Source organism: Hemiscyllium ocellatum, chromosome 50 (genome assembly GCF_020745735.1).
Source record: "Hemiscyllium ocellatum isolate sHemOce1 chromosome 50, sHemOce1.pat.X.cur, whole genome shotgun sequence".
Classification (NCBI taxonomy): Eukaryota; Metazoa; Chordata; class Chondrichthyes; order Orectolobiformes; family Hemiscylliidae; genus Hemiscyllium; species Hemiscyllium ocellatum.
Window position 1 is genome coordinate 575,333 of NC_083450.1, and position 12,614 is coordinate 587,946.

The 12,614-nt window shown below is 47.5% G+C and overlaps 1 protein-coding gene across 1 annotated transcript in view; it reads left to right on the top strand.

Annotated features, from left to right (window-relative positions):
- The window catches only part of thbs3a (thrombospondin 3a), a 74,271-nt gene that overhangs the window by 57,192 nt on the left and 4,465 nt on the right, over positions 1–12,614 (top strand). Inside the window, exons 17-20 of the mRNA XM_060820781.1 lie at positions 875–1,068; positions 3,582–3,760; positions 9,052–9,100; positions 9,535–9,731. Of these exons, the coding sequence (XP_060676764.1) occupies positions 875–1,068; positions 3,582–3,760; positions 9,052–9,100; positions 9,535–9,731 (619 nt within the window). The remainder of the gene's footprint in view (positions 1–874; positions 1,069–3,581; positions 3,761–9,051; positions 9,101–9,534; positions 9,732–12,614) is intronic.

A 12,614-nucleotide genomic window follows, 5' to 3' on the forward strand; every position in this document is an offset into this window, starting at 1 on the left:
CATGGTGAGATAGTGATCATTGTTTGTGTATGTTATGGAGATATTGAGTATATGTGAGATATTGACCATGTCTGTGTCTGTGTGTGTGTGTGTGTGTCTGTGTAATGCTAAGATATTATTGTCTGTGTCTGTGTGTATGTAATGGTGAGATAGTACATAGAACAGTACAGGCTCTTCAGCCCTCAATGTTGTGTTGACCTCTTATCATACTCTGAGATCAAACTAATCTGCATTTCCTTCATTATACTATTTGTCATGTGCCCATCCAAGAGTTGCTTAAATGTCCCTAATGTATCTGACTTTATTACCCTGATGGCAGTGCATTCCACACACCCACCACTCTCTGTGTAAAGAACCGACCTCTGACATCTCCCCTAAACCTTCCTCCAATCACCTTAAACCTCCTGATAGATATTCCTGCCCTGGGAAAAAGTCTCTGGCCATCCACTCTGTCTAAGTCTCTTTCCATCTTGCACATCTATATCTTGTCCTTATTTGCTTCAATGAGCCCTAGCTCCCTCAACCTTTCTTCATAAGACATGCCCTCCAGTCCAGACAGCATCCTGGTAAATCTCCTCTGTACCCTCTCTAAAGCTTCCACATCCTTCCTATAATGAGGCGACCAGAACTGAACACAATTTTCCAAGTGTGGTCTAACAGGGTTCTATAGAGATATTGTGTGTGTGTGTGGGCGGGGGGGGGGGGGGTGGTATTGACCGTGTGTCTGTATGTAATGGTGAGATATTGGCCATGTGTGTATGTGTAATGATGAGTTATTGACTGTGTGTGTGAGTGAGAGACAGAGAGAGGTGGTGAGCTGTTGACATATATTATGTTGAAATGGTGACTATTTTTTGTTGGGTTTGGGTTGTAGTGATGGCGATGGGCATCAGGACTCCAAAGACAATTGTCCAGAAACTCCTAACAGCTCTCAGTTGGACTCTGACAATGACGGGTTGGGCGATGAGTGTGATGATGATGATGACAATGATGGGGTTCCTGACTATGGGCCATCGGGTCCTGATAACTGCCGCTTAATTGTGAACCCCAATCAGAAGGATTCTGATGGTTAGTGACTCTCGGAAAGAGTGATCACAATATGGTCAAATTTCAGATACAAATGGAGAGTGAGATAGTATCGTTTGAAACCATGGTGTTATGCTTAAACACGGGAGACTATAATGGGATGAGGAAGGAGTTGGCTAAGTTTGACCAGGAACACAAGTTATATGGTGGAATGGATGAGGATCAGTGGAGGACTTTCAAAGAGATTTTCACAGTGCTCAAGGAAAGCATAATCGAGTCAAAAACAGAGATAGCAAGGGTAGGAAGAGCCAGCCTTGGATAGCCAAAGAAATAAAGGGAGGCATCTGATTAAAAGCTCATGCTGACAGAGTAGCCAAGAGTAATGGGAAACGGGAAGGTTGGGAAAACGTTTAAAAGCAACAAAGAGCTACGGTGCAAGTAATAAAGAAAGGAAAGCTAGATTAGGAATGCAACATAGCACAGAATAGAAAAAAAAACAGGCAGAAAAGGTTTTTATGAAAATATAAAACAGAAAAGGGTAGCTAAAGTGGACATAGGTCCCTTGCAGGATGAGTAATGCTGAAATGGCTAGACCTTGAATAAGTATTTTGTATCAGTCTTCACGCTGGAAGGTGTATCTAACATGCCAAAGAATGATGTTAAAGAAATGATGGGAGGTGAGGACTTCAATTCAATTGTTATCACTAAAGGGGTAGTGTTGAGCAAACTGGAGGGTCTCAAGGTAGATAAGTCCCCTGGTCCCGATGGAATGCATTCCAGGGTGCTCAAAGAAATGAAGGAAGTTACAGTAGATGTGTTAGTGGTAATTTACCAAAATTCACTGGACTCCAGGCAGGTCCCAGTGGACTGGAACACAGCAGATGTCACACTGCTGTTTAAAATGGGGTGTGCAGGCAAAAGGCAGGTAACTCTCGGCCAGTTAGCTTCACATCTGTAATAGGGGAAATGCTGGAGGCTATCATTAAAGAAGAAATAGTGAGACATCTGAATGGCAAGGGTTCCGTCCGGCAGATGCAGCATGGATTCAAGAAGGGAAGGTCATGTTTGACAAACTTAGTGGAGTTCTTTGAGGACATAACAAGCACGGTGGATGGACGGTCACAGGTGGATGTTGTATACTTGGATTTCCAGAAGGTGTTCGATAAAGTGCCGCATAAAAGACTCATCCATAAGATAAGAATGCATGGGGCTGTGGGGAATGTACTAGCATGGATAGGGAACTGGTTAACCAACAGAAAGCAGAGATCTGGGATAAATGGGTGTTTCTCTGTTTGGAGATCAGTGGTGAGTGGGGTGTCACAGGGGTCAGTGTTGGGCCTGCAACTGTTCATGATATGTATAAAATTGATTTGGAAGAGGAGGCCGAGTGTAACGTATCCAAGTTTGCTGATGACACTAAATTGAGTGGAAAGGGAAACTTTCCAAGAGGAAGTGGAGGGTCTGCAGAGAGATTTAGATAGGTTAGTGAGTGGGCAAGGCTCTGGCAGATGGAATACAATGTTGGTAAATGTGAAGTTATTCGCTTTGTAAGTAAAAATAATTGGCCAGAGCATTAGTTAAAAGTTGAAAGATTGCAGCATGCTATTGTGCAGAAAGACTTAGGAGTGCTTGTACATGAATCGCTAAAAGTTGCTTTGCAGGTGCGATGGGTAATCAGGAAGGCAAACGGAATATTGGCTTTCACTGTCATAGGATTGAATTTAAGAGCAGAGAGGTTCTGCTGCAATTGTACAAGGTGTTGGTGAGGCCACACAGAGTATTGTGTGCAATTCTGGTCTCCTTACTTGGAGGAGGATATACTGGCTTTGGAAGTGGTGCAGAGGAAGTTCACTAGATTGATTCCGGAGATGAGGGGGTTATCCTATGAGGGGAGGTTGAGTCTCCTGGGACTGTACTCTCTAGAATTTAGATGAATGAGAGGGGATCTTATAGAAACATATAAAATTAAGAAAGGGATAGATAAGACATAGACAGACAAGTTGTTTCTGCTGGCGAAACCAGAACTAGGGGACATGGCCTCAAGATTAGGGGAGAGTAGATTTAGGACAAAGATGAGGAGGAATTGTTTTTTTCCCGTGAGGAATGAATCGATGGAACTTTCTGCCCAAGGAAGCAGTAGAGGCAGCCTCATTAAATATATTCAAGACACAGTTGGATGGGTTTTTGCATGGTAGGGAATTAAGGGTTATGGGGATAATGCAGGTAGGAGGAGCTGAGACGATGGATAGATCTCAATGGATGGTAGAGCAAACTCGATGGGCAAAATGGCCTACTCCTGCTTCTATTACTATGCTACTGTGTCCCAAACCAACTTTCTCACCATAAGGTGTTAGTTTCTGGTGGATGTTTCATAAAGTGCTCAGGTTTGAGGATGAGGGTGTAATTGAGAGGTGGAGTTGAGGTTCAGTGATGGTATGGAGGTTCGTGGAATGCATGAATTTTTGGAGCAGGAGGGGGAGTTGATTCCCGATAGCTGGGTCAGATGAGGTCAGTGCCATTGTTTCATTCTGATGTGTGGCTTGTCCTTTATCTAGATAACGGGATTGGTGATGCTTGTGAAAATGACTTTGATAATGATGCTGTCTTTGACCAGTTTGATGTCTGTCCTGAGAGTGCGGAGGTCACTCTTACTGATTTCCGAGCCTATCAGACTGTCGTTCTGGATCCTGAGGGTGATGCACAGATTGACCCAAATTGGGTAGTCCTCAACCAGGTGAATTTATTCTCACTGCATCTCTTTATTTGTATTAATTCTCAGCCCCTCTTGCATGTTTCTTTCAAATCTCTTTCTCTAACCTGTTAAAGCCAAGCCAATAGAAAACCTTTATCAGATCTCAGTCAAGACACTGCACGATGTAGAGCACTACAAACTATGGGAGGGGCATTAAAGCAGCAAAGAGAGTTCAGTACAGATTTACTGAGGCATGGAGTGGCAAAGAGGCTCAGTGGTTAGCACTGCTGCCTCACAGCACCAGGGTCCCAGGTTTGATTCCAGCCTCGGGTGACTGTCTATGTGGAGTTTGTACATTCCCCCTCTGTCTGCGTGAGTTTCCTCCGGGTGCTCTGGTTTCCTCCCACAGTCCAAAGATGCACAGATCAGGTGAATTGGCCATGCTAAATTCCCAATAGTGTAGGTTATTAGTCAGGGGTAAATGTCAGGGAATGTGTCTGGGTGGGTTACTCTTTGGAGGGTCAGTGTGGACTTGTTGGGCCGAAGGGCCTGTTTGCACACTGTAGGGATTCTAATCCTAATTCTAAAAAATTCTAATTCTAAACAAATGACTGTGCAAAGATCAGAAATTGTGTTTTATTTGACTAGAACATAGATTACAGGGTGATGTGACAGGAGCATTTAACCGTAGCCGAAACAGTGAATAGAAATAACTTGTTTCCAACTGTTTTTTGGAGTGAGGGGCAACAAATATCTGAAAGAGTAGAGGTCAGGGGAAATGTTTACAATTGTGAGGCGATGCAATTCAGTGTCTGAGGTAAAAACTGTCAACATGGGACTCCGACACTGCCTGTCAACACTTAACTACCTTCCTCATGATCACCCAACTCTTCTCTGTCTATGCAGCTGTTTCTGTTGTTGTGACCAACTCATGACATTCTCTCAGCGTAAGGGATGCTCCATAGTGAGTCCATCTGCAGGTGGACACATTTCCGGCATATTTCATAGACACTGGTAATGTCCCTGATTTCCCACACATTGCAGGAAGAGCATTCTGTGGGGCAAAGTTCTCATGCCACTCAACTTTATTAACTACAGACAACAATTCAGGAACTGACTGCACTAACTGAAACACTCGTCACCAAACTCAGGACTCTTACCCCCACTCTATTTTTAGCAGACAACAACTATAAAAATTAAGCGCCTAGTCTCCCTGCAGACACGATTCACTCAGTCTGAGAACTAGGTTCCTGAGAAGCCAAGGGGTAACACAACTTTTTAAATTGTAATGTCACCTCCAGAGCTCCACTTGTACATTCAGCTCCACATTAACTCTGACTGACCCCGCTCTTCAGGTATTTATCCTACTGTTCACCTCCAGAGTCACTCTGACTGACCTCCCCTCCTCAGGTATTTACCCTGCTGTTCACCCCCAGGGTAACTCTGACTGACCCCCCCCTCAGGTATTTTTCTGACTGTTCCCCCCCCCGGGTCCCTCTGACTGACCCCCCCCCTCAGGTATTTATCCTGCTGTTCCCCCCCCCGGGTCCCTCTGACTGACCCCCCCCCTCAGGTATTTATCCTGCTGTTCCCCCCCCCCGGGTCCCTCTGACTGACCCCCCCCTCAGGTATTTACCCTGCTGTTCACCCCCAGGGTCACTCTGACTGACCCCCCCCTCAGGTATTTATCCTGCTGTTCCCCCCCCCCCGGGTCCCTCTGACTGACCCCCCCCCTCAGGTATTTTTCTGACTGTTCCCCCCCCAAGGTCACTCTGACCCCCCCCCCTCAGGTATTTACCCTGCTGTTCACCCCCAGGGTCACTCTGACTGACCCCCCCCCTCAGGTATTTTTCTGACTGTTCCCCCCCCAAGGTCACTCTGACCCCCTCCTCAGGTATTTATCCTGCTGTTCCCCCCCCCCCCCCCCCGGGTCCCTCTGACTGACCCCCCCCCCCCTCAGGTATTTATCCTGCTGTCACACATCCAACCTCATCCCACATGCCATTTGATCCTGCTCAAAATCCACCGACATTTCTGAACCACGCTGTATCTTCCCAATATCAGCCCCAACACTGAACCCCATCCTTCTGCCTGGAACTATTATATCCCCTGCCCTGTGCACCCCCTCTCCCCAACCATTTAAAGTTCCTGCCAGAAGTCATCCCTCCTCTTTATGTTGGTGGATTTGGATTCACTCAGCACATAGAAGGATCACTCTGACTGCATTCATGATTAAGGGTACGTTGGCCCATCACTATGTTGTTATGATGCACTCACTGAACAATGTGCAGTTGTCAGAGGCCAGTTGGAAGATTAGATTAGATTACATTAGATTACTTACAGTGTGGAAACAGGCCCTTCGGCCCAACAAGTGCACACCGACCCGCCGAAGCGCAACCCACCCAGACCCCTACATTTACCCCTTACCTAACACTACGGGCAATTTAGCATGGCCAATTCACCTGACCCGCACATCTTTGGACTGTGGGAGGAAACCTACACAGACACGGGGAGAACGTGCAAACTCCACACAGTCAGTCGCCTGAAGTGGGAACTGAACCCGAGTCTCTGGCGCTGTGAGGCAGCAGTGCTAACCACCGTACTGCCCACAAGATGCTTGGCAGTTCTAAATAACTGTCTCTGGACTCCTGCTGTCTATCATTATCAGTACAACCCAAATCTAACCCAACCTGGTCAACATCTCACCACTCACAAAAACACGATGAAGATCACCAAAAGCCATGTGACATCGTTTCCACAACTCAGCTATAAATCTCTGGAACTGTCCCATAATATTCAAAAGTGCAGGAGGTCAGGCAGCATCCAAGGAGCAGGAGAATCGACATTTGGGCATGAGCCCTTCTTCAGGAATGAGGAGAGTGTGCCAAAAGGTAGGGAGGAGGGACTTGGGGAGGGGTGTTGGAAATGCGATAGGTGGAAGGAGGTCAAGGTGAGGGTGATAGGCCGGAGTGGGGTGGGGGGTGGGGGCAGAGAGGTCGGGAAGAAGATTGCAGGTTAGGAGGGCGGTGCTGAGTTCGAGGGTTGGACTGGGACAAGGTGGGGGAGGGGAAATGAGGAAACTGGAGAAGTCTGAGTTCATCCCTTGTGGTTGTAGGGTTCCCAGGCGGAAAATGAGCCGTCGTGTTGCTATGGTCTGGCGATGGAGGAGTCCAAGGACCTGCATGTCCTTGGTGGAGTGGGAGAGGGAGTTGAAGTGTTGAGCCACAGGGCGGTTGGGTTGGTTGGTCCGGGCGTCCCAGAGGTGTTCTCCGAAACGTTCCGCAAGTAGGCGGCCCGTCTCCCCAATATAGAGGAGGCCACATCGGGTGCAGCGGATGCAGTAAATGATGTGTGTGGAGGTGCAGGTGAATTTGTGGCGGATATGGAAGGATCCCTTGGGGCCTTGGAGGGAAGTGAGGGAGGAGGTGTGGGCGCAAGTTTTGCATTTCTTGCGGTTGCAGGGGAAGGTGCCGGGAATGGAGGTTGGGTTGGTGGGGGGTGTGGACCTGACGAGGGAGTCACGGAGGGAGTGGTCTTTTTGGAATGCTGATAGGGGAGGGGAGGGAAATATATCTCTGGTGGTGGGGTCCGTTTCTAGGTGGCAGAAATGACGATGGATGATACGATGTATGCGGAGGTTGGTGGGGTGGTAGGTGAGGACCAGTGGGGTTCTGTCCTGGTGGCGATTGGAGAGGCGGGGCTAAAGGGCGGAGGAGCGGGAAGTGGAGAAGATGCGGTGGAGGGCATCATCGATCACATCTGAGGGGAAATTGCGGTCTTTGAAGAAGGAGGCCATCTGGGCTGTATGGTGTTGGAACTGGTCCTCCTGGGAGCAGATGCGGCGGAGACGAAGGAATTGGGAATATGGGATGGCGTTTTTACAGGGGGCAGGGTGGGAGGAGGTGTAGTCTAGGTAGCTGTGGGAGTCGGTCGGTGTATAGTAAAGTTTAGAGTAAATATATATTTCCCTCCCCTCCCCTATCAGCATTCCGAAAAGACCACTCCCTCTGTGACTCCCTTGTCAGGTCCACACCCCCCACCAACCCAACCTCCACTCCCGGCACCTTCCCTGCAACCGCAAGAAATGCAAAACTTGCGTCCACACCTCCTCCCTCACTTCCCTCCAAGGCCCCAAGGGATCTTTCCATATCCGCCACAAATTCACCTGTACCTCCACACACATCATTTACTGCATCCGCTGCACCCGATGTGGCCTCCTCTATATTGGGGGGACAGGCTGCCTACTTGCGGAATGTTTCAGAGAACACCTTTGGGACACCCGGACCAACCAACCTAACCAGCTCAACACTTCAACTCCCTCTCCCACTCCACCAAGGACATGCAGGTCCTTGGACTCCTCCATCGCCAGACCATTGCAACACGACGGCTGGAGGAAGAGCGCCTCATCTTCCGCCTAGGAACCCTCCAACCACAAGGGATTAACTCAGACTTCTCCAGTTTCTTCATTTCCCCTCCCCCCACCTTGTCTCAGTCCAACCCTCGAACTCAGCACCGCCCTCCTAACCTGCAATCTTCTTCCTGACCTCTCCATCCCCACCCCCACTCCGGCCTATCACCCTCACCTTGACCTCCTTCCACCTATCGCATTTCCAACACCCCTCTCCCAAGTCCCTCCTCCCTACCTTTTATCTTAGCCTGCTGGACACACTTTCCTCATTCCTGAAGAAGGGCTCATGCCCGAAACGTCGATTCTCCTGTTCCTTGGATGCTGCCTGACCTGCTGCACTTTTCCAGCAACACATTTTCAGCTCTGATCTTCAGCATCTGCAGTCCTCATTTTCTCCTATAATATTCAAAATCCTAACAAAGGTAATGAACAGAATTCTCTTCAACTACAAATATGGATCATTATTACTTCTCAATCTTTTGGCAACATTCACTTACATGATTTGACTTCATTCTTCAACAGCTGGCTTCCTTTTCCATGGGACTATCTAATTTTACTGATTTATCCAAATACAGGTACAGTATCTTCAACAATGTGTTCTCCACTTGTTGCTTGTTGTTGGCTCATTGGAAATGTTTTCTTGTTTTCCTGACCTCGTTCTCATTGACCAGCTAGCTGCCCGTTAGGTCACATTATGCCAAGGTTTCAGTTTGCAAAGCTTCCCTGATAACACCTTCTCTGTTGTTACACACTTCAACATCTAATGTTGGACCAACTACAAAGCCCTCAGGTTAAACATTGGTAAGACAAAGTCATCCCGCTCCAACATCTCACGTATCCCTGACCTTGGCGTGCTCCTCACCTTCCTTCAACATGCCCAGCAGGTCCTAGTATTTCATAAATAATTTTTGTGTTTGTGTGACAGGGAATGGAGATTGTTCAGACTATGAACAGTGACCCTGGATTAGCTGTCGGTAAGTTGGTGTGATTTGTTCAATCAGTGAAATGTGATGTCAGCCACACAACCTGAACTAGACTGACTGAATACAGAGTGGTTTCATTTACCACAATCATCAGGGTTTTATTATTGAACTCATCTTGAAAACTTCTACATTAGAAATCCAGATGTTTCCCACATCCTGACAGGTCGATGTCGACAATCTCGAGGGAACTTTATACTGTATCTCACGAGTGCTGAGAGTGTTTGAAGTTTTGTTAGATTCGGCCCCAATATAAATGGAATTTAACATTGCTCCTTTTTATAAAAGCAAAGATCGATAAAATTAACAGAAGATTTTTGATTATGTTTTCATCAGCTGTTGTTTGGCACGACATCATTCAAAATGAGTGGTTGATGCTGTTGTAAGAAGATAATGTTGATCATACTATTCCCGCACTCATGTCCCAGGTTATACTGCGTTCAATGGTGTGGACTTTGAAGGCACATTCCACGTGAATACTGTGACAGATGATGATTACGCTGGCTTTATCTTTGGCTACCAGGACAGTTCCAGCTTCTACGTGGTGATGTGGAAACAGACAGAGCAGTTATACTGGCAATCGACACCATTCCGTGCAATGGCAGAGCCTAGTCTTCAACTCAAGGTGAAACCAATGCACCAAGTTGTGAGAGACAGGCCTCTCCCTCCTCACTGAATAACCTGAATATCAGCGAGAGATGGTCCTGTTCCAGCTAACTCACCAACCTGAAGCTCAGTGAGAAACAGACCTGTCCCAGCACTCCCAATAGCCAGAAACTGGGCGAGAGACAGGCCTTTCCCTGCACGCACAGTCACCAGAATCTCAGCAACAGACAAACTCGTTCTTACATGCTCAGTAACCCGAACCTCCACAGACAGGCAGACCTGTCCCTGCTAACTCAGTAAACAGAACCTCATAAACAGACAGACCTGTCCCTGCTGACTCAGTAACCCGAACCTCATAAACAGACAGACCTGTCCCTGCTAACTCAGTAAACAGAATCTCAACGAGAGACAGACCTGTCTGCTAACTTAGTAATCAGAATCTCAACGAGAGACAGACCTGTCCCTGCTAACTCACTAACCAGAACCTCCACAGACAGACAGACCTGTCCCTGCTAACTCAGTAACCAGGATCTCATAAACAGACAGATCTGTCTCTGCTAACTCAGTAACCAGAATCTCAGTGAGTGACAGACTAATCCCTGCTAACTCACTAACCAGAAACTTAGCAACTGACAGACCTGTTCCTGCTAACTCAGTAATCGGAATCTCAACGAGAGTAACAAGAATCTCAGTGAGTGACAGACCTGTCCCTGCTAACTTAGTAATCAGAATCTCAACGAGAGACAGACCTGTCCCTGCTAACTCAGTAATCAGAATCTCAACGAGAGACAGACCTGTCCCTGCTAACTCAGTAACCAGAATCTCAGCGAGACATAGACCTGTCCCTGCTAATTCAGTAACCAGAATCTCAGCGAGAGACCACCTGTTCCTGCTAACTCACTAACCAGAATCCAGAATCTCAGCGAGAAACAGACCTGTCCCTGCTAACCCAGTAACCGAATCTCATAAACAGACAGACCTGTCCCTGCTAACTCAGTAACCACAGTTTAATCAGATTCCAGGCCTCTCCCTGCGAACTCAGTAACCAGAATCTCATAAACGGACTGACCTGTTCCTGCTAACTTAGTAATCGGAATCTCAATGAGAGTAACAAGGATCTCAGTGAGTGACAGACCTGTCCCTGCTAACTTAGTAATCAGAATCTCAATGAGAGACAGACCTGTCCCTGCTAACTCAGTAACCAGAATCTCAGCGAGACATAGACCTGTCCCTGCTAACTCAGTAACCAGAATCTCAGCGAGAGACCACCTGTCCCTGCTAACTCACTAACCAGAATCCAGAATCTCAGTGAGAAACAGACCTGTCCCTGCTAACCCAGTAACCGGAATCTCAGTGAGTGACAGACCTGTTCCTGCTAACTCAGTAACCAGAATCTCAGCGAGAGACCAACTGTCCCTGCTAACTCAGTAACCAGAATCTCAGTGAGTGACAGACCTGTCCCTGCTAACTCACTAACCAGAATCTGAGCGAGTGACCAACTGTCCCTGCTAACTCAGTAACCAGAATCTCAGCGAGAGACCAACTGTCCCTGCTAACTCAGTAACCAGAATCTCAGTGAGTGACAGACCTGTTCCTGCTAACTCAGTAACCAGAATCTCAGCGAGAGACCAACTGTCCCTGCTAACCCAGTAACCGAATCTCAGTGAGTGACAGACCTGTCCCTGCTAACCCAGTAACCAGAATCTCAGCGAGAGACCAACTGTCCCTGCTAACTCGGTAACCAGAATCTCAGTGAGTGCCAGACACATTTCAGCTAACTCAGTAATCAGATTTTCAGCATGTAACAGGCTGAACCTGCTAACTCAGTAACCAGAATCTCAGCGAGAAACAGACCTGTTCCTGCTAACTCAGTGACCAGAATCTCAGCGAGTGAATAGTGATTATTCTCCAAGCTGATAATTTGATGCACATAGTGTACCTGACCTAACTGTGTACCCAGTCCTCCCCTAATAAGGAGCTGTGTTTCGACTCACGGACACATTGAGTTGCTGCAGGCTGCTGTCAAATTATTGTAGCTGAAATTCTGCAGACTACACATTGCTGGTGGGGCTACAGTAAACAAAGACCCTCTTCAGCTTTGTTCCCTCTTTCAGGTTCTTAACCACAGACAGCCAGGTACATGGGTGACTGCCAATGCTGCTGAATCCTTGTCAGGCCATCCCAGTCTGTATCCTCCTTGAACATTAAATCAGCCCCCTGCCCTTCCCCTCATCGCCCTGTACCCTGTACCCTCAGGTTTTTTTTATTAGATTCCCTACAGTGTGGAAACAGGCCCTTCGGCCCAACAAGTCCACACCGACCCTCCGAAGAGCAACCCATCTAGACCCATTTCCCTACATTTACTCCTGAATAATCTACCTAACACTATGGGCAATTTAGCATGGCCAATTCACCTGACCTTCATATCTTTGGACTGTGAGAGGAAACCCGCGCAGACACTGGGAGAATGTGCAAACTCCACACAGACAGTTGCCTGAGGCGGGAATTAAACCTAGGTCCCTGGCGCTGAGGCAGCCGTGCTAACCTCTGAGTCACCGTGCCACCCCGATTATCCTCCTTTTGGCATCACCAAAGAACTCTACGTTTACTCACCCTCTCCTCACAGCTCCCACTGGTCTTGCCCCCAACAAATCTGGCTCACCTCCTCCTCTCCAGATGTCCCCCATGTCAGCAAAGTGATCACTTACAGTATAATAGCCCTGCTTTGTGTTGAAGAGAAAGAGATTCAGGGATCAAAATGAATAGATTGTCTGCATATAAACATTGAACATGACCACTTTGGTGCAGAAACACAGGAAAGGGATCAATCCATTCAGCTCCCCACACCATTAGAAGCACTGGCTCAAAAGTGTGACGTTCACACACACATACTGTGTGATCC